Source organism: Scleropages formosus, chromosome 9 (assembly GCF_900964775.1).
Source record: "Scleropages formosus chromosome 9, fSclFor1.1, whole genome shotgun sequence".
In the NCBI taxonomy this organism is placed as follows: domain Eukaryota; kingdom Metazoa; phylum Chordata; class Actinopteri; order Osteoglossiformes; family Osteoglossidae; genus Scleropages; species Scleropages formosus.
The window spans coordinates 1,487,923-1,510,363 of record NC_041814.1 but is presented as its reverse complement, the minus strand read 5'-3'; the positions used below and the strand labels follow the sequence as shown (position 1 = coordinate 1,510,363).

Genomic DNA, 22,441 nt, shown 5'->3' with positions numbered 1-22,441 from the left:
TCTAGCAGTGAGATCCGTTTCGTTAAGGGATGCTTGTCTTGGCAAAGGTCTTGTGCACGTTGCTGTCAGGTTAAGCAGAAGGTTGGCAGACCCACAGCTGGCACAGTAACCTATTCCTTTCAAAGAAGACAAAGATGCATCCCATCCATTCCAGAGATCCTTGCACCCTACCAGTTCTTCTTAAATGAGTCTCTCTTTGATAGAGAAACAGGTTTCGCTGCTTTCAGAGACAGGTTTATTGCCTCACTGACAACAGGCACTATTTCACTTAGAGTGGATGTTCCACATTCTTAGTTCTCAAAGCAACAATTCATCTTCAAAGGAATGCTTTACTGGGCCGAATTTTTCTTAACTCACTTGAAATTAGTTTTTGCCTTGTTTTTGCGCTATTGATAAGATAAAGTCACATGTAAAAACTCTGGGGTGAAAGGTTAAAGAAATTTGAGTGCAATAGATTCAAAGTCTGAATATTTTCACAGAGCTTTACAAACTTAAAATGGAGAATTTCCACTGTGTCCCACTGAGATCAAAGTAACATATGAGAAATCTGAACATATTTTGTGAGTAACTTGTTGGTATTTGTGTTCATAAACTGAGCATTTTAAGTCAAATGAGGAATTATACATGTCTTCCATTTTCGCACAACCTTGTGGGCATTGTGTGAAGAATGGACTGCAACGTCTCTATGGTCTTCGGGGAGAAACATGCAAAGTAAGTTTCGCAAGAGAATACATGTCCAAAATCACCAGATTGGTGGAGATGTCAATCTCCACCTCTGAATGAGGACATTATCTTCAATATTTTAATCCAAGGGACTGTGGACAAAGCAGATATTCTATGGAGAAAGACAATTAAATTGAGTATCATTAGAATATGGCAATAGAAAAGGAGCTAATTCCTTAAGTACTGCCCTGTACAATTCACTGAGGTTTTAATATGCATACCAAATCAGTGGCAATACAAGGCAAAGAAAGAAGCTGAAAAAGAAAAGAAGGAAAGAAAAAGTTGTTGAAAAAATGTAATGTTAAGCACTTATTTGTTATTTTGCACTAATGCCAGTACGTTATAAAACTGTTAATATCTTTGTTAGACTGCTAAAAAGAGCCAACAGAGAAACTCACCTAATCCCTGATCTGCTGCCTGATCTGCGTTTGGCCTGTTTTCCTCCTCCTTCCAGAGGCTGCAGTGATTCTGCGGCCCTGGGTTCTGCTCTGCAGGCTCGAAGGATAGGCTATTACTTGAGCTGTCCCTCTTGTGACCTGTAGCCCTCCTGCTTGTCTCATGTCCCGTGCCATCTGAGCTAGAGTTTGGCCAGGGTTGGTCTGCAGCCGCTGGAAAAGGCTTTCACGAGTTATTGTCCTTTCAGGACAGCTGAAAGTCAAAGCCAACCCAGAATCAGACTTCATCTCTCTGGAGAAGCCATCTGAGGTGCCATCAAAGCAACGGCCAATTGCAATCTCCTTGGCTATCCGGGGATTCTGGTCCGTGACTGTGTAAATACCATAGTTGTGACCCAAGGGGTCAACTGGTGCCAACATTTTGAAGACATGGGTCTCATTGTTTTGCAGCAAAGGAGGGTGCTTAGTCAGGTACTCTTGGAGGAGGCTATTAATTCCCACTCGCCGGCAATTGCCCTGTGGGATGACTGCAATGAGAGACCTGTCCACAATGTCTTGGTCATAAAGCATCCCACTGCACTTAAACTCCAGACAGGCAGCAGAAGTGTTGGGTGAGTACATGTCTCGTGTGCTACGGATATCCCTGATGCCATAGAGTTGCCCTCTAGTTGCGGGATGAGTGCCTCCAAAATTCCTTGACCTTACCATAACCTCTGTAGGCCCATTGATCTTGACCTTGATGTAGCATGCACGAAACTCCTGAGGGTTTGGCCACCATGAGAGATAGTCACCAGTCCAAGAGGTCAGATCACTTTCCTGGAAGGGTACTACATTGTACTCGTACTTGTCCTTTTCCACACGGAAAAAGCGGAAGTGATTAGCATCAGCTGGTGCATTCTCACAAGCTATTAAACTCTGATAAGGATATATTGGCCCGTTAGTTTCATCAAAATTATTTGGATTAGGCTTGGCTAAGTTGATTTTGAAGGCCGTTTTCTTGAGAGCTGGATCGTCATGGTCTGAGCGCTGGTAATCTATCTTGTCAAGATATGGCTGTGACACCCCAATGATGTTAGGATTCATTTTAGGAGTGGAGGGAGCAGCCTCTAGTTCTTCACCACCCATCAGCGCTGTCACATAAGCAGTGTAAGCATCAGGCCTTTGGGCATCACAGAAAGCTGGTAAACAAGCTCCGTTGGGCCCAGTTATTACACTGTCAAAGCGTCCCCATGCACGAGGGTTTGATGTGTAACCAGGTTTGGGCTCCAAGTTGATGAGATTGATAACCACTCCTTCAAGTTGCTCTGTTGGTAAGAACTTTTCGCTCATATATGCCCGCACTTTGACATAACAGCGACGATCCTCAGGTACATCTAAGTTAAAAAGTCTACGCTCCCGTATTTCCATGTTGCCAATAAGGAAAGTGCGTTCTTCCCGCTTGCTCCTTCCGTTTCCACCATCGGTAGCCTGAGTGTGGTCAAAGTCACTTTCTTCCTCCCAGATGCCCGTGTCTGGGTTGAGGGACCACAACTTCATCTTGGGGATGTGCTCCGGCATTTTGACGTGCTGAGTGTCCAGCATTACTTGGACTGCCCCAGTCCCAAGAACCTCTCGGTTAGTTTCATCTCTGAAGTCTACAGAAAACATTCCATAGGTCCTCAGAGGAAGCATTTCGCCTTCATTATCAACAAAGTTAAGGTCTCCAGGAGTGGCAGCAGCGGTAGTGATGTTTCTTGGATCTAGAAATGTCACGCTGGCTTTTACCATGCCCTCATAAACCTCCCCAGTGCTTTTATGAAAGGAATTGGGGGGTATGACTATTTGACCAATGGGATCCTCACCTTCAATTTCACCAAGGTAGATGGTGTTCAGTTCTGTGGAGTTGATATCAACAGGTTGCTGCTTCCGCATCACTTTCACATCATGGTAGACAGCGCCACCCTTTTTGTCAAATACGAACACCTTGACAGTGTCAATGAACTTCTGCAAGCTGTCCACAAAATTTACAACAAGTCTTTCAGTATCAGGGGACACCTGAAGTGTGAAGCTTCCTTGGTATCCGGTGGTACCCACCCTTTCTTTCCCAAGGTAGATGTGTCCGAAGCGTAGGGGCTCACCGTTGTCTGCGGCAACAACCCGACCCCGCACCAGAATCTTGGGTTCCATGCACTTCTGGCAGCCACACTCAGTCACAGTGCGAATGGGAAGACTATAGCTGCCACAGTCAATTGCCTGGGTCTCCATATGTTTCACTCCACAGCAGAAGGCAGTACCATCCCTGCAGCGCAGGTCGAAGTCCAGTGACCCTGCACACTTGCTATGGGGACATCGGCCAGCATTATAGAACTTAGAGGTTGTTCCTGGCTGAACACAGTCCTCTGGAAGTTTTATCAAGTATTTCTCAGGTGTAGAAATGCAGGCTGGTGTGCCTTTAGCTGCAGAATAAAGAGATAATGCAATATAAATCTAGTAGCGTAAATTTTGTTCATTGTCACAAGAAGTGAAACTAAAGGTCTCTTCTCGTTCACATTTGTTAAATTTGATTCCCTATGAACTCGCTTATGAAACAGGTACACTTCAAAACATTAAAAAGCAGGCATACTTCAAAACCTTTTCTGAAAAGCAACTTACATTGTTAAGCAACCTACAATTATTGACCCATTTGTACAGGTGGGTAATTCTACTGGAGCAATTTTAAGAAAAGTGCCTTCCTCAAGGATACCACAGCTAGAAGTGCTATTACACTACCAGCTGGCCCTCCACATATTAAAAAATTTTTAAAAAGCATCTTAGTTTCATTCTCCTCCATTAGGAAACAATGTATTTCTGCTTTTTTTCATTGGAATGATTTTTTTTCTTGCCATTATGATTCCAAAACAAAATGATAGCTTTCAGAAGTCTTGTGCTGATTACTTTAGCAGACTACTCAGCAATCTGTCAGTCTATACTTCGTCTAACAAGCAACGGAGGAAAGTCAGCCATGTGCATATACTTCTTGCAGATGTGGAAACACGTTCTTGTCTTTCTTGACAGAAACAAGGCTACATCCATAAAGATATTGTTGGATTTCACTTCAGAATTCAGTGCTTCTGCATATACGTTTTGGGAAATATGGCGGCAATACTTACGAAGCACAGTAAGAAAGGCTCGAGAAGACTTAATGCTGCCTGTATCACTGCTGGCTTTGCAGTGATACTCTCCTGTCTGCTCTGGTTTGAGATTCCTCAAAGTCAGGTCCTCTTCATATTTGTACACATTTCGATCTAACAATGTTCCATTGTGGTACCTGAGTAGATGTACATTCATCAGGGAGAGCTGGCATCACATGTCAGTAACACAGACAACAAAAAGATGTCCATATGTCTGTTCATATATTAAGACTAGACAGTGCTGTGAAAAAGTATTTGCCCCTTTCCATTTTCCATTCCATTGACAGTCCATGTCATGAAAAAGTTCTATTTTGGTTCATCATTAGACAGAACATTCAGAACATCCCGGTTATTTTGGTGAAGGACAGATTTTGTTGAAGGATTTATTTTTGTTTTTAGGTGTACTGCCTCTCTTGCATATGCCATTTCTGGACAATATCATTCTTATTTTGGTGTCATGAACTTTGTCTTGAGCTGTGGCAGGAGATGCCTGCAATGAGGTGGAACACATGGAGATGCTAGAATGTTGCTCTGGGATTCCTTTGAGATCATAAATGACTTCATAAATTGCTAGTGGAGATACTTTGACAGAATGGCCATTTGTAAGTTGGTGTGCAATTGTTCCAAAACTTCTTGGTTCAGCCTAGGTTCAGCGCCCTAGAAACGTAACCCTGTCCTGACTGATGTACAAATTCTCTCTAGAGGTCATACTCAGTCACTCTTGTTTAAATGCTTGTCAGCGTTAAGATGGTCTAGAGTCTATCTCAGAATCATTGGATGCAAGACCAGGAGGGCTATACCTTAGATGGGAGGCCAGTGCATTGCAGAGTAGTCATACCGGCACACACTGTGAGCAATCTAGAGTCACCAATCACACTGAAATGCATGTCTTTGGACTATGGAAAAAAATCAGAGCACCTTTCTGTTCTTGAGGTCTTCAGAAATTTCCTTCGAAAGTAGTATTTTGTGTCTCTAATCTCTGTATTGCCAACTTAAGTTTAGCCGGTAAAGTTCAAGTAGGTTTCCTTCCACAGTCCAAAGATATGCAGCTGAGGTGAGTAGTATCCCATCTAGAGTGTACCCCCAGTCTTGTGCCCAATGCTGTCAGGATAGGCTTTGGTTCACTGTGAGCCTGTTGAGGACAATTAGTTTCTGAAATTGGATGGATAATTACATTTACATTTACACTTACATTTATTTGTTTAGCAGAGGCTTTTGTCCAAAGCAACTTCCATTGAACTCTATGTAATGATATGAGCCCACACACCTTATTCACCATGGTGACTTACACTGCCAGATACGCTACTAACAATGGGTCACTCATTACCCCCTTCATTAAGCTGAACAAAGTTAGGGAGCAATTACCTTTCGCACTTATGATTGCACATTTCAGTATTTTCCCTACAAAGGAAATTACATAAAAGTAATATTTATGTCAGTTTTTTCTTTCAAGATCCATTCATATACTACCAGGACTGACAAAACGATATGACCACATTTAATGTCAAAAAGCTGTAGAAACTTGGAAAACTGGAAAGGGAGAAAATACTTTTTTGGAGGACTTTGCATAAGATGAACAGCGAAAATTTACTACATAGAAGCTGGTATATGAAATCCTTTCCTTTGCACTTGGATTAAAGGAAATGGAAAATGAAAAGCATTTTATGACTTTACCAGTAATATTTATTTGGAATAGGCGTCCCTGTGGCTTTGCAACAGAATGTCACACGTTGCCCCTCATACCGTACTTTGTCCTCTGGATGCTTCACTACGTACGGTTTCTCTGTATTACCAGAAAGGGAGACATTTTTCAAATCTGCCAACAACTGTTGTGAATTGTACCACTGAGACACAAAATCACATAAAACTTAATCATGCATAAAGTTTAAATTACTGGTGGTGCGTAGCATAGCATATGCCATTCTTATTATTCTTATAATACAGGACATCTTAGCACTGCCATATTAATTTATTTACTATGCATTTTAAACCACTCCATGCGGTATATTTCATCCATTTACATGTATTCATTCGGTAGACGCTTTTCTCCAAAGCGACGTACATCTCGTAGAAAACACAATTCGTGCAATACCTTAGGAGAAAGAAACATAGCTGCAGATGTGTGACTCTTAAGTAGTTAGTTTCCTTCACCATATGCACCGACGTTCATCACACAAGTACCTGCATAAAACTTTACCAGAATATCGCTAATTCCTAAACACCTTCCTAGTAGTTTTTTTTTTGAGATACATATAAACATTTACTTGACGTTGCAGGAGTGGCTCTGTAAAGGCTTGATCAAAGTACGATCATGAACATTTATACCTTACATGAACTTAAGAGATCATGGGTGAAGTGAGTCCGGAAGAGATCAGTTTTAAGACCCTTTTTAAATGTGGACATCCAATAGTTTTATGAGATCTTTCAGTGGTCTGGATTTTGTAAATAAATAGCTTGGAGTCACTACTCACTAATGCACTTAAAGACTCATTCAACAGGTAAGGGTTGGAGCTCACCTGAGGACCTCAGCACAGCCTTCACCCAGGATGTCCCAGTGCTGTTGCTGACAGAGGAAATGGTGAGGGTGGCAAACTTCTCCTTGCTGATGGTGACAGGGGTCTCATCGCTGGAGCAGATCCCAGGTAGCCTGAATCGGCCCTTGTTGTCCGTACGCGTGCGAATGAGTTTGGGTTTATGGGCCAGGGTAACTCGAGCCCCAACCACCGGCACACCCGTCAGGCTGAGGACCTCACCATACAGCATGTGTCCCTCACACACACAGCGACTGCAGTCTTTGCTGGGGCGCCCCTCTGGGCACAAACGTTGGCAAGGTGCTGCAAATGCAAACACACAGAATTAGACGCACCTTCTGAAATATGTAAGTCTTGCCTTCCTCATTATGAAATGGGCCATCACGTGGTCGCTTTCCTCTCCGGCAGCCGTTACCTGGACACTGCACTTTGCCACACTTTTGCATCTCGACGGGGCGTCCCGCACATTGCACCTTGTTAGACGACCTGTTGCACCTCCTTCTCCTAAGTCTGCGGCCACCACCACAGGTCACAGAGCAGGCCCCCCAGGGACCCCAGGGACTCCAATTGGCTTTGGAGTCAACAGAGAAAGGACGAAGGATGTGTGAGCAGACGAGACAGATGAGACACCCCAAAAGCCGACCGCCAGTTTTGCTCTGCAGGTCCGATTAGCCAAACAGATTGGTTGTTGCCACCTTCGAGCTCTAACACGGTCACCGAGGAGAGCTGGGTCTGTACATTTCAAAGCAGATCTTTATGAAAACCAGTGAGCTCACTTATACATTAGGCACCGTATTGCATACGTACGGCAAAATGTTTGACATATCTCCATCGATTATTGTAGCTATTATTTTCTGTCCAGTGTACCGTTATCTGCCTGTTTGTTGTTTGTGAGTTACAGATGTCATTTTCACAGTCACATCTTCTCTGGGTTTCAAGCCTTCTTTCATTTTCGGGGAAGGTCTGTTGACGGGCCTGTCGGTTTTTTCACCGCCCCAGCACATTCTGCTTGTTTTTCTTTAGTTTTATTCTTGTGTGGGGGGCGTGGCGGTGCAGGATTGGACCGGCTCCTGCTCTCCAGTGGGTCTGGGGTTCGAGTCTCGCTTGGGGTGCCTTGTGACGGACTGGCATCCCGTCCTGGGTGTGTCCCCTCCCCCCTCCAGCCTTACGCCCTGAGTTGCCGTGTTAGGCTCTGGTTCCCCGCGACCCCGTATGGGACAAGCGGTTCAGAAAGTGTGTATTCTCGTGTGCTCCTATGTATTCTGATTTGTGCAAATAAATAAACCAGCTAAGTCGAAGTAGCACACTTCCTCAGTATTTTGAACAAAGAAAAACACATTCCATAAATACGACGGGTAAGAACGCAAAAGTACACACCGTTTTCGTATTTTCAATATATCCTACCACCCGCGACTCTCTTTAGGGTTGCTCATCTATCGAGCGCTTCCGTTAGCGTCCACTTGATTCCTCCAATAAACTAAATGTTACGCTGCACGTATGAAGATAGGCGCAAAAGTAACGAGCGTAAAGCAAAAATTGTCCAACAATATTAAAACGCACGGTACTTTAACGTAGTTCCACCGATTGCCTCGCACTTGAATTTTATTTCCTATTTCAGGGTGTTGAAACAGTTGACAACGGCATATTTCGACAACGTGCAGTGATTGAATTTCTTGTGAAGGAGGGCACACCCATGGCTGACATTCGCAAGCAACTTAGACTGCTCTTAAAGTTATGGGTTTCAAAGACGTGTCTGGTAAAGTAATTAAAGCCGTAGTAATATAGCTGAGTAGCAGCAGTGGACAGACGTTATAAGCGAAAAATAACACCCTACCTTGGCAAGGACGAGTGGAACACTCCTTCCTGTCGGTGTGCGGGCCCTCGCACGCGGGGGCCAACAGGTGGTGCTGGGGCTGTGTGCTCTTGCACCGCCGCTGTCTCACCTGGATGCCCGCATCGTCGCAGGCCGTGGCCGAGCAGGGGCTCCACGCTGACCACTCTGACCAGTAGGTGTGCACTGCAATATGCATAATGTGACATGACCTCCTGTCCATTGTCTCACAATCCACCTCCGAAATTTCATCTTCTGTTGAGTTGGAAGGACACGAGTATCACATAAATTGTATAGTCTGTGGTCATAGCACCTCTCTGTCCTCCGAACCAGCAGTTCCCCAGGACATACACTTCTCTCCAGCCGCATTTCTGCTACACTACCTGCATTTCCACACGAGAGGTTCCTCGCTATACAAAGTAGTGTTCCTCGCAAAGGTCGTGTTGGGTGAGGGTACCTGGCGGGCACTGGAAGCGTACGTGGTAGTTGGAGCAGAGTCGTCCGTATGGCTGCTCCTTGTTGATGCACCAGAAGCCCTTTTCCAGGCTTGAGTGCACCACCTCCCCGGTGTCGGCAGCTGGGACCCAGTCAGTGGTTCGCGCCTCCATGGCTGTGGGCCGCGCGCACACTCGCTCGCGGTAGTAGAAGCGGATTGCCTCGAGGCGCTCGTAGTCCCCGTTGCCTCCCGGATGGTCAATGTTGAACCAGGACGTCCATTCGGTCACCCCTGTGCGAGAATGGGCAGGAAAGGGGATCACGGTTGCCGTGCCTTGCGGATCCCATCAGTCCGAGAGCAGAAACAGCGTCTGGGATTTCGCTCAGAGATTCCAAATAGACTGCGACACAGGTGATGAATTAAAGTGGCTCTCTGGGGTCCCCTTTCACTCATTTTCAAGGCCTTTATTCAGCTTTCATCCGCCGTATGTTTCCATGCTCAGCTGTCGAGACGTAGGAAACGTCATGCGGCATCGCCGCGTCAAGCCCGTAACATGTCGTTCCAGATTTATTCATTGATTCCAGTACTAAAAAGTTTTTTGGTGCCCAGTGAACAACCTTGGGGGATTAATGGGAAAAGTCCAGACCTTTTCGGCCCATCACCTTGTTCCTTGTTAACTGGCAACATTTCTGTTAAATTATAAAGCAAAGATATTCGAACACTTACGCTCCTGGCCTCGTTTTGTTTGTGTATTGTTTCTCAAGATTACACACTTTATTTTTTTTTTTTAGAAAAAATTTACCCACATGTGGCTGACACTTTTCACCAAAGCAGCTCGCAATCATCTACCCAGCTGGGTGATTTTTGAGAAGGAATTTAGGGTTAGTGCCATGCTTAAGAGCACTACAGCTGGAGAGGGGATTTGAACTTGCAACCTTTGAGTACAACGTGAAGACCGCTAATGCCCAGACTACCACCTTAAAACGGTTTCAACGCACTCGTGATTGTAGTACTAATTTTACGTTACGCTTTGGCTAGATTCTGATTTTGCTCCCAGCTGAGGCCATCTTATCGAAGCCGAGGTTCAGCGGTAGTAAAATGGTAGTGCTGTGAGCCGGAGCACGAGTTAGCGATGCATGCACTGACCCGTAGTTTGTGGCTCGAGGAGCGTGTTATAGGCTTGCTTTCTGATCCTCCCGTTCTGGTTCCGTTTTGCCAGGTTTGAGCTCTTCCAGATGGAATCTGAGAGACCCAAATAAAGAAAACGCAGTCAGAGAAAAATTGCTTTACCTGAGCCGTGTCTATTGAAACATTGACCCCTGAGTGTCTGGCCAGTGTTCTAATGTTATTTATTAGGAGCACAGGAATTTATCGAGCAATAGGCCTTGTGATGCATATCACTATACATGTGGGAACTGGCTGTCTGCTGCAGGCTCCTTCAGTTGCAGAAGTGTCTGCGAATGCGAGGATGTGTCAGTCCTTCCGACTGTACGTTGAGAGGGAAGTCCCCACGTGACACCCGATCCCTGCGCGTTGCCCCAGGGTGTCTGCGTTCCGAGACCCCTTCGTCTGAGTACACGAGCTGGAATCTGGCTTCTCTTCTGGCCCACCCCTGCTTCTGACCATCAAGTCCCCCAACAGAGGTTTCATAGCATCTGGTGACGTCCACTTCCACACGCAACCTCGGTGAACTCACGCACCTTGTCTCCCCGCTGAGCAGGGCTTGCTGGGTTCGCAGTATAAACTATCCCATCCCAGGTAGAAAACCAGCTGTCACACATTGCATAACATTTATGTTTATTTCCCCGACACCTTTCTCCAAAGCGACTTACAATCTTAAGTTACTCACAGAGATTTATCTATTTATACAGCTGCATAATTTTACTGGAGCAACTCAGGGTGAGTAGGTTGCTCGAGGGGATTTGAACCCCAACTCCAACACAGCTCTACTGTAAAATGTCATCGTTTAATTCTGAAGCATTAAGTACATTTATTTGGTTTGCTCATGTAACTCATCAAAGGAAATTAAGGAAACTTTTTCCATAATGTCAAACAATCTCACATGTTTCATATAACTACACTCCTGTCTGTGAAAATGAAAACACAGGAGCAGTTGCAGCAGTAGCAGATGGGGGTAGCTGGTTGTGTACTGGTTAGAGCTGCTGCTTTTGGACCCAAAGGTGACAGGTTCAAATCCCACCTCCAGTTGTATTTCCCCTGAGCAAAATACTTACCCTAAATTGCTCCACTAAAAATGACCCAGAGGGGTAAATAATTCTAAGTAGACCAACATTAGAAGGGTTTTTGGAGAAAAGAATCAGCTAAATAAATAAACATAATGCGTCAATTATTGTAGCTCAACAGATGCAAACTGTTGGCAGTGTAACAGCACCTCATTAATATTAAAACAAGTAGTGTGCACTTCTTAAGCAGACCCAAGATTTGGCAATATCTGTCATAAAGTGCAGAATTCCTGAACCACTCCAAGCATTCGCTCTATATCTGCAGGCCTGTGTCACGACGGTCATCTTTGGCACGCGTTTTGTATTTTGGGATGCGCTATTCAAGGCGTTGGTTTGTCACGCCGTCTTCGCACTGAGATGTTTGGTAACAGACAACCCTAAGAGGATCAAATGCATAATTAAACGTATGGACATGAAAAAGGATCCGCTCAATCAAATTTAGTGTTCTGTGAAATGCGGTGTGCGCAAGTATACCATTCCAGAGGCAAATAAATGAATAAAACACTGTTATTAACTGTCACGGAAAAACGATCCCATCAGGTTACTTATGTATCCTTGCCAGATTTGGACTGGCAGGCATACAGTTCTTTCATCAAGTCTGGCCCATTCATGTTTTGGGATTTTGTATTCTGAATACCTAACAAGAAAAATGTTTGGTGTTACGTAAGACTTTGGGTAAACGGTTTCGGCCGTACTGCCGAGGCTCACGAGCTGCATCAGGTCTACGTCGAGAATTTCGAGGTACCAGAAGAGCCCTTCGGGTTTACTGGGATTTACACAGTAAGCATGTGTTCGAACAGGACAAGAAGTATTTCATTTCGAGAACAACCGTGGCGATCCAGCAGTCTGAGAGTTGCCCTCGGCGCTCACTTCTGCATTAATAAATAATTTAGCTGCCGAAAAAGTCAAAATATATCGGTTACCCATCTGGAAGCATTCGGGGACTGTTGTGTGCGCTTGGCACCGGTCCCCTTTGCGGTCTGTGTATTTGCAGATTTGTAGATGGCTGCTCTATCTGGCACTTTCCACACTGGATTAGGAACCGCTGGCTGAAGGTTCCAGACACACTTGAGCACCAGGTTCGACTGTTTTAGACACATCTGTGGACCATTACTCGAAATGTGCTTTCCCCAGTGACAATAACTAATGGGGCAAATCAGGTACAATACCTTCTATGATTAAAAAGAAAGGGGGGAGAAAAAACAGAAGCTCAGGGTTTTCATGGAAAATAAGCTTGGTAATTATTTGGTATAAAATTATGTATTTTGTTCTGCATAGAGGTGATCAAGAATTACTGAACAGTAGCAGCGCTGCACCTTCAACTAGCCTGGACACAAGCACACAAATACGGTAAAGCAAGTGACCAGATTTTTACCAGTAACTGACTATGATAGACAAACAAAGAGCTTTTTTAAAGATGATTTTTTTTATTGTTTTTATCTATTTCCTTCCCGTCTTAAATGTGTCCACCCCTTGAGCATCTGGATCACAGAGTATCTAGAGAATTAATTTTTCCTAGACAGATTAAGTGGCAAAGATATTTACTTTGGACCTTGTGGAATGGTTTCATCATCTGTGCCGGACAAACCCCGCACCAGATTTGAGCGGCGCGTCAGATTATGGCTCATTACCGGTGGACGGAACGGCATCTGGCTATTTAAAACACTGTTTAAGACCTCGATTCAGCAGGAGCGCTGTCAGCCCAAATGTTCTTGTCCATGCACACAACATCCAGGAGCAGCTGTCAGCTCGGCTTTGGAGAGAGGTCATAAATTCACAATAGGACGAGCAAGAAGAGTCTCTCAGAGCGTAAGAGGGAGAGAGAGAGAGGGAGGGAGAGCGAGTGGAAAAGGGTATCATTTCACCTGTTCCACTTGTGTCTTTCAAGGTATATATCTTAAATCCAGCTGGTTTTACAAAGGAACTGATTTATGGTCATGGGTCATCATCGTTTCAGGATGTTAATTTTTGTACCCTAACCTGTTCACTGTGAGCCTGGCTTATTCTATAGCAGTACTTCAGCGGCAGTCCAGTGCTCTTCAAACAGAGCCGTGACGAATACCTAAGTTCTTTTTCAATCCACCATCATTGACGTTTCCCTGAAAGGGGGGTTTGAGAAAACAGCCCCACGTAAGATTTGCTGCGTTGTGCTCAGGCCGTGTTAGGGATGTTTCTGTAATCAAAAACTGGAACATGTCAGAAATAAGTACATTTATTTGTTTAGCTGACGCTTTTGTCTAACGCGACTTCCAATGAAGTCTATGTGGTGTTATGAGCCCACACACCTTATTCATCGTGGTGACTTACACTGCGAGATACACTACTTACACTGGGTCACTCATCCATACATCAGTGGAACACACTCTCACTGTCACTCACACATTGTGGGGGAATCTGAACAGCATGTCTTTGGAGTGTGGGAGGAAACCAGAGCACCCACAGGAAACCTGCAAACTCCACACAGACTTAGCGGGGATCGAACCCACATCCTCTTGCGCCACTCTGTGCTGCCCATATATTTTATAACTGAGTTATAGTATTCAATAACTAATTAGTTATTAGTTATTAAATATTACATATTGTGTGTGTGATAACAAATATTTAATAAATATATTTACGCTTAATAATCACATTAAGCCAGTATAGGCAATCCTTGTATCAGCAGTAGAAGCATTTAATTATATGAATGTTGGCATTACTGGCACAAATGTGATGGCTCATCCGACGAGCGTGAACACGATGGCAATGGCCTCGTCTCACCGACAACCTTAACTTTGGCGAGAATTGCTCGTGAGGTGGCAGGAGAGCTTAGCGCCCCTAAGTCGCAGAGGTCCTTAACAGCCGGTACTCCTCTTCGAAGTGATGCTGTCCCTGGTGAGTCACCGACTGCGTTACAACAACATTTGCGCTGAATTCTCTTTAACTGCCAATTAAACAGCATCGTGGCCTGAGGATTTGACCTTTGATTAAGTAGACATCACGTGTGCTGGACAAATAGATACGTAGAAAGTGGTGCTTAGTCACTTGATATCCTGATGAAGACCACGTGAGAGATCATGGCAGTGCAAAAAGTGCAAAAACAAAAAATACTGACAATGTGGGCCTTACATTATAATTTACCCTACGTATTTCGTTACGAATGATACTTGTAAATGTCATCTATTCAGTGGGCTCCCGGGTTTAAGCCAATGTGTGGAAAATCACCGCGCACACAATACTGACACAAATCACAGTGATGTCACTATGATGCTTTGTTTGTCAGTACATTAAGCTTAAAAAAAACTGTCAATGCTGACAGCAAACTTCATAAAATGACAGCATACGCTAATGTCTAGGACCTCGCTGAGTGCAACACTTTATTTCTAGCAAATGACTCTTGATCATGAAATGTGCACCACCTACCTTGTGCCACAGCCACTGCCAGCAGGAGAGACAGGCAGAGAGTCACCTTCTCCAGGTCCCACATGGTGCCGCTCCTTCTGCAATGCTCACCTTTGCCTCCTTTATAATCGGAATTCTGAGGATGCTGGAGCGAAGAAGGTGACGGCCGAGGAGCTTTACTGCTATTTTACATTGGTTAATGGGAATTGCGAGTCGCCCTGAGCGCCGGGATTTTAAAGAAATGACACTGAGAGAGAAGTTGGGCCCGGCCCCCTTCTGCCTGTCATTGGCCGGTAGTCTCATGTCCTTGCCCTAAAGATCATCCCCCCCCCAACCCGAAAAAAAAAAAAAAAAAAAAAAAAAAAAAAAAAAAAAAAATTGTTGTGGCGGGGGCTGAAAGTCTGGGTTCTGGTTCCTCGGGGAGTGCTTCTCTTACATGATCAAGGTGCTGTTATTGAATAGAGGCTCTTTTGTTCTGAGCAGATCCAGATGTGTGTTGATACAAGTCTACTGGGAGACCCGTCGCTTTCCGCTCCTCAAACAGTAAATGTACCGTGGTGATATTTTATTGGGAGGTGAAAATTAGAGAGGAGCTGGTTTCAGCGGCAAAGCTAAGCCAAGCCTGAAAAAAGATGAAGAAAGAGTAATCAGTGCTTCTGTTTGTTTATCACTTTGTTCATATGTAAAAATTCTGAATCCTCATTTCTCATGTAGTGGACTGATGCTACTAGACATATTAGATTATGATAGATTGTGATGGACAGAATATTCCCTTTATGTTTAAGTACTTTTGCTCTTGAAAGTAATGTTTTATACCAACATTTTACTGATACACAAATGAATGCATGACACACATCTGCTGGTTCATGTGACTTGATGTACATGTATTTAGGTTATTACACTAAAACCCACTGAATATTAGTCCAGCTTAATTCCTTTGCAGATTGTTTAGCACTGTTTTGGTTTATAAGGGCAGCAGCAGATGGTAAACTTACGCTACAGTTTCAGCAGCTGCTGATGGCACTGAGCTGGGCAGTCGGATGGAAGTGGCATCACATGGCTTCTCGTTGCTCAAAACACTGCGGATAATTTTGGGTTTTTTTATACACAGCTCATCAATTATTTATCTTTCATCAGTGATTATTTTGTTGTTGAGAAGTTCAGAAATGTTTTACGTAATATATACATGCGTAACGCGTGTATGCTGTCATCAAATATCTTTCGTTAAGTGATTTTTGTCGAAAAAAGGATAGTCACATTCTCGATTGAAAGCCTCTGGATTTACATGTGTGTTTTGATGTGTGTTTTGATAGTAGTTAAGTAAGTCGGTCATTTTGGGAAAATATAATACAACATTTCGTATTTGCTGGTTATAGTTTTAATGGGTGGTGCGGCAGTAGCCCAGGAGGCTAACAGCACCTTGTCTGTGCATTCAGGAGTGGGTTCGAATCCATCTCAGTCTGTGTAGTGACTGCGTATTGTATCGGTGTACATATGGGTTTCTGGCAGTGGCTCTGGTTTCCTCCCACAGTCCAAAGAGATGTGTTTGAGATGAATTGGTGGCTCTGATTTGAATTTAGTTTTTTTCTTTTTGTAAGTGATTGTGAGTAATTCCCTGCAATGAACTGGGGTCCCTTCCAGCGTGTACCCAGCGTTGTGCCTTGGGTGTCTGGGATCGGCTCTAGACCACCACGATGCTGCATTAGGACAAGCGGTATCTATAACGAATAAATTAGAATTGTCATAAAAACATTATGCTGTTTGAAAATGATAAAACACAGACACACGCACTGTCTGAATCCGCTCGTCCCAAGTGGGGTCGCAGCAAACCAGAGCCTAACCCAGCAACATAGGGCGCAAGGTTAGAGGGGGAAGGGACACACCGACAACGGGACGCCAGTCTATCGCAAGGCACCCCAAGCGCGACTCGAACCCCAGACCCCCCAGAGAGCAGGATCCAGCCAAACCCACTGCACCACTATAGTGATAAAACAATATATGAATAAACCATTTACACATTGTTAACCTGTAGTATCACAATTTCTGTGACTCCAAGGGATCAGTTTTCCAGTGCGATGCACCTACAGCTCTTTTTCAGCGGGACCTCTTCCAAACTGAAACACACTTCCTCCTGCATAAACAGCACGTGTAACACGCAACAACTCTCTAATGACTCCAAATAAACTATTGTTTCTGCAACTAGAAACCTTTGCTTATTACGTTTCTCATCCAACTTATCTCTGCACATCCCCCAAAAAAACTGCAGCACTGGTGCCCGGAAAGCTTGTTGTTTTCCTTTGTGAATTCTACAGACATTTACATTTACATTTATTTTTTTAAGGGGGGGTGCAGTGGCACAGCGGGTTTGACCAGGACCTGCTCTCTGGGGGGTCTGGGGTTCAAGTCCTGCCTGGGGTGTGCTGTGATGGATTGGCATCCTGTCCTGGGTGTGTCCCCTCCAGCTTTGTGCCCTGTGTTGCCAGGTTGGGCTCTGGCTCAGCATGACCTTGCTTGGGATAGGTGGCTTCAGCCATTGTGTGTGTGTGTGTGTGTGTGTGTGTGTGTGTGTGTGTGTGTGTGTGCATTTAAAAGAAAGAGACATAGTTGCAGACATGTGGTTCTTCATTAAACCTAGTTTGTTACTTTCCAATTTATGCACCGATGTTCGTCGGATGAGTAGGTGCATAAAAATTGAAATAGACGAATCCTGATCACCTTCCTAAAAATTTTTATTTTTATTTTTAAAGAGGTACACAAACATTTGCATACAATACAGGAGTAGCAGCTGTGTAAAGGCTTATCTGGGGATGATCACAAAGTTACGGTGCATGAACATTTACACCACACATGAGCTGGAGAGATTTTGGGCGAAATGAGTCCGGAAAAGGTGAGTTTTCAGGCCCTTCTTAAATATGGACAGAGATTCAGCAGTTCTGAGTGAGAGCGGAAGGTCGTTCCACCACAACGGAGTCAGAACCGAGAACCTCTGTGCTTTACTTTTGTGCGCGGGACCACCAAGGGAGCAGAAGTAGACGAGCGAAGGGGTCTGGTTGGGGTGTAGCGGTTGATCAAGTCTTGTAAATAGCTGGGAGCAGTTCTGTTGATGCATTTGTAGGCAATAACCAGGGTCTTACTAACATAACAAACATACTAAAAAACTTAAAATATGAAAAACAGTAGAATTTTCTGATCTATTAATGTGCTGGATACATTACTGCAGGGTAATCTCCATGTCTCCATCTATGGTAGATGCATTTTATGCATTCAGTTTTCTGCATTTTAACCGTTTCTATGAAATATATGTATACATTTATATTTTGTATTTTTTTATGCAAATATTTATATACAGTGTTACCATGATGAACATTATCTTTGTAAAAATGTGTTAATAATGTCAGTAAAAGATAGCATTGACTACCATACAGAGAAAAGAGGGCACGACAGCTTTTTTAAGAGACCTTTTATTGAGCTAAGAACCCTACAGCCATTCAGCACCAAAACACTACTTCATTGGATTCACAGAGGAATTAATTCGTAAAAAAAAAAAAAAAAAAGCAATAATAATAACAATAATAAAAATGACCAAAAAATTAAGTCGATAACAAAGACGTCAGTTACGATCAGTGAAGCATTACTTTACATTTTATTCATTTGGCAGATGCCAAACATACGATATACTGTAATGTATATCTATCTCAAGTAGGAATCATGATAACAATAAATTAATTCTGCTAAAAAATGTGATTAATGTAAAGTACCTATGCATGAAATTGTTACATACATATTGCTACTAAAATTAATGTTTTTCATCTGCAAAAAATAAATAAGAAATTAGCCACAGCTGACATGAATTAGTGAGAATATTCTTTTCCTCGTACCATTTACTAATTTGATACAGCTCAGACCACCCACAAGTACTAAATAGTTTCTTCCTGTTTTTAGAAGCAAAAGAAATTCAGGCAAATATATTCCATGCCCATTATAGCACAGGAGTAATATAGCACAGTAACAAACTATAAAATAGAAAAAGGGCTGTATATATTATATTTCTTGTGGAAAATAATGCCATGAATATATGTGTTACAGTTCTATAAGGCAATCTGTGCCAGGAAATTCTGGCAGATTGAGCTCATATTTCTTTTGGATGTCATAGGGAAGGAAGCGACCAGCCAGGAAGTGTTTGCCGGAGAACCTGGCCGCGCACTTCTTTGGCGCTGTGAGGGATATGAGCACCTCTGGGTTGATTCCATCTGTGTTGGCCTCATCCATGTCCCAACCTTCATCGCAAAGGCAATGTGACACATTAGCTTCATCAGCTCCAACTTAATTTGGAATCAATGGCAATCACTGTATCATATCTGAGCTGTATACATCTATTGATGCCACAAAACTGAAAATGCTGCATAGCTCAATTTGGCAGGAACAGTATAAAAAATGACATGACGACCAGGAAGAACCTCGTACGAAGACATTACGGTATTTGACAGGACGGCTGGTAAAGATTAGACTACGAATTCTCTCATTTTTAGGCTCGCTATACTTCTTACTTACAAAATCGTCTTTCCAGATGTGCTAATAACAGCATAAACACCTTTGGCATTATTCTCCTCCACAGCCATCACACCAGGCATGTTACCTGAGGGCACATCCACGCTGGCCATGGGGATCTTTATCTGCTTGAGTGTGACCAGGATGTTAGCATATGGTTCCTTCACATCAGTGTGATCCGCATCCGGCCCCAGAATGGCGTCAATCACCAGATTGTAGGCGTCATTTATCAGCTGTACCTACACATCGTACCGTAAGAAAAATGAGCTTGGGTCAACTGAGACTGATCATTACCAGAAAACACAAGTATATAGTGTACGTCCTCAAGCCTTTAGCATTTAACTTAAAACCTTTTGCACCCTTGTCTTCTTAAAATGTCTGTACTTGAAATGTAAGCTGTTGAACTAGGAACTAGCAGTTTCCCTCCTTTCCACGCACCTCTGTGGGAAGGTAGGAGAGGAAAGGGATGTCCATCTTCTCACATTGCACGATGAAATCCTGATGGAGGCTTTCAGTGGAGCGCTTCGGGTAGAAGATGGTGGGTTCATACTCCTGCCCAGGAGAAAATGAGAGAATGGAGAGCGTAAGGACCTTTGGCATGAAGTCAGCTTTCATTCTCAGTCTTTGGACTGATCTAAGACGTTATGCCTCCTCATCTGTTCCCCTTCTGATTTTTACAGCAGAGGATAGCCAAACCTTAATTTCACGACATCCTGTGGATCTTGTAAGAATCATCTGTTCCATTGAAGACAAGTGCATGTTCTGTTGTAAAAAGCTTTTGTATTCTAACTTGTCCAACCACCACAGACTGCAGGTCTCATGGACCAGAACTGAACGTTGAAGTTCTCGCACAACGTGTTACAGTGACGTCAGTTTTAGGGACGGGTTTGATGAGCCTTTCCTTCTTCAGTTTGAGCTCAAAACTAGCTACACATCACTGCATAAAGGCTCCTCAAGCATTAGTTTGACCGAGTATTAATGCCAATATTTTTTTTGTTGGGAACTGGTGATATCAGACAACTCTGTGCTCTCACAAGAGGTTGTATTTTCACCCAGTTTCATACCAAAAGGCTATTAATATTAGTGCCCACAGGAATCATGGTACCAAGAGGACCTAATGGGTCATGTATTTTCACTTCAGCACATTGCCAAAGTTCAATTATGTGAGAAACACACCGAGAGTGTGAGGCACAGCAGTTAAGGACACGAACTTGTACCATCGAGGTCGACTGATCCATTCCCACCTGCTTCTCTAATGTCTTTGAGCAAGAATTCACCCTGAATTGCTCCAGTGAAAATACTAAGCTGTATAAATGGATAAAATACTTCAAGTAATTTTGATTAAAAGGGTGAGCTAAGAAATTAATTCATTATGTTCCTGGTTATTAAAGACTTCTTGAAAGACAAGTACTTTGTACTGAATTACTACTTGAAGCAAAAACCACATCGAACAGATAGACAGATCTTCATATCTGTGAAGAAAGCTCTTCAGAGCTATATTGTGAACAACATTTTGATAAAGGCATCACATCATCAAATCATATTTCAGACTTTGGCAGGCAAAGACTGGAGCAAACCTTTTTACCTCTACATAAACAATCTCCGAAGGAATGTAAAAAACCTTTACAAGAGGAAATGACACTCATTTAAATGGTCCCTGTTTGATTTCGGCAGGCAGATGTTTATTAAGAATAAATTATTTTGTATAGAAAATCATTGAAATAATGAAGTACACCTGTAGTTTCATAGTGGAACGTGTTATATACTCCTTGTGAGATACAGTTATAGTGAGCCAAAATTATAAACATGAATGAGTGAAGCAAATGATAAAATCAGTAGGGGCTTAGCTGAAGGTCATTGATCATCTTTAGTTATTATCATCTCAATTGTAAGTATTACTCCACTCTAGCAGCAGCTGCCAGAGTCACTGACTGAAAAAAAGTTTTTTTCTTCCCTAAAATTCCAAGTTCTATTGGTTACAGAGGAATGACACCACCTTAAAAGATATATTTAGTCATTTCAGAACATAACTGCCCGACCTTGGCCTTCAAAGCAAATGAATCCTTTTTTTGGGTGTTTCAAAGTATTTCACAGCAGAACGCAATATCGCTCTAAAAACATAACAGGGCTTTTGGGGACATAAATCCAGCAACATTAAAAACTGGAACAAGAGCACATACCATTTTACTAACGTGTCATTCATAGAGAGTTGTAACATTGCATGAATCTGAGAATTCTGACACATTTGTTGAAGTTCGAAAACATTTATACATTGAGAATTCACTTTGGTCTTGTGTCTGTGTTTATCTCGCTGGGCTTGAAAGACTTCCCAAATCTTATTGTCCCTTTTTATTGCCTGAGTTGTATTGCTCTATTATGAATATTGAGGTTTTTAATGTGTATCATAGCAGGAGATGCAATGCAGAGGTGATGCAGCAGGAAATCCTGCTGGTCAGAATGTACTAGATCAGAATTGTCCACTTCAGCACAATTCTGAATAAAGTCATGCAGGAAATTGACTTCTTATTTAGATTCAGTTAAGGGATGCTGTGATTGAGACCAAACTCTGTTTAATAGTTGAGCTCACTTTATCTCAGCTGCATTTGTGATGATAGAGATCATCTCCTTGATTCTAACTCTCCATAGGTTGAGTTATATGTATTACTGGTGAAGAACGGGCCCTTTCAAAACCTGTGAATTCAATTCTTTCTTTGTCCAGGACTTTTCCTCTGCTGTACTCGACCAGCTCAAACTAAAATGATAGCATGTGGCTCCAGAAAGCTTCCGTGATGGTCGTGCAGCATCTGCTGCTGAGTCAGTGACCAACAAACAGAGCAGAAGACTGTGTGTGCAGCTGCGTTCTTCAGCTCAACACTCACAAATATGCGCAGGTGGCGCGCGCACACCAAGCCAATGGAGCCGTTCTGATTGGGCCCACAAACCACCAGCACAGTGGGCTGCTTCTTATTCAGGGAGCCCAGAGGGAAAGCCTGCAGAAACAGGAGAGAAGAAGAAAAGCTGAGAATCAGACAGAGAAAAAGGGTGTCTGCTGCATGACCTGCTGACCTCACATCTCCAATCCCTTGTCACTGCAAAGTCTTTGTCAGCTATCCGTAGCGCACAAGGCACGCCGAAGGGAAATGGCACTCTTTTGTTTTCTTTTTTAAACCCAAACCTATTAAAATAACCCTGACGAAGTCGGAA

General features: G+C 43.3%; 2 protein-coding genes across 2 annotated transcripts in view; both read right to left on the bottom strand.

Annotated features, from left to right (window-relative positions):
- Nucleotides 1–1,121: 1,121 nt before the first annotated feature.
- cilp2 (cartilage intermediate layer protein 2) lies at nucleotides 1,122–14,774 on the bottom strand. Its single transcript, XM_018728089.2, has 9 exons — nucleotides 14,711–14,774; nucleotides 10,212–10,307; nucleotides 9,087–9,356; nucleotides 8,633–8,815; nucleotides 7,214–7,369; nucleotides 6,784–7,101; nucleotides 5,942–6,050; nucleotides 4,247–4,404; nucleotides 1,122–3,553 (listed from the first exon to the last, which is right to left on the bottom strand). Exons 1-9 carry the CDS (start codon nucleotides 14,772–14,774, stop codon nucleotides 1,122–1,124), a joined length of 3,786 nt encoding a protein of 1,261 aa, XP_018583605.1.
- Nucleotides 14,775–18,097: 3,323 nt separating this feature from the next.
- Nucleotides 18,098–22,441, bottom strand: part of yjefn3 (YjeF N-terminal domain containing 3) — a 28,842-nt gene continuing 24,498 nt past the window's right edge. The window contains exons 3-6 of the mRNA XM_018728016.2: nucleotides 22,117–22,227; nucleotides 19,676–19,789; nucleotides 19,326–19,476; nucleotides 18,098–18,966 (exon numbers count right to left, since the gene is read on the bottom strand). Coding sequence (XP_018583532.1) covers nucleotides 18,770–18,966; nucleotides 19,326–19,476; nucleotides 19,676–19,789; nucleotides 22,117–22,227 — 573 coding nt within the window. The 3' untranslated portion in view covers nucleotides 18,098–18,769. The remainder of the gene's footprint in view (nucleotides 18,967–19,325; nucleotides 19,477–19,675; nucleotides 19,790–22,116; nucleotides 22,228–22,441) is intronic.

Coding starts and splice junctions, on each gene's coding strand:
- cilp2 (XM_018728089.2), bottom strand. CDS start 14,774: ATGTGGGACCTGGAGAAGGTGACTCTCTGCCTGTCTCTCCTGCTGGCA. Junction 9,357..10,211: donor CCTCGAGCCACAAACTACGG/GTCAGTGCATGC, acceptor ATTCTCGCACAG/GGGTGACCGAATGGACGTCC. Junction 8,816..9,086: donor ACGCTTCCAGTGCCCGCCAG/GTACCCTCACCC, acceptor TGCATATTGCAG/TGCACACCTACTGGTCAGAG.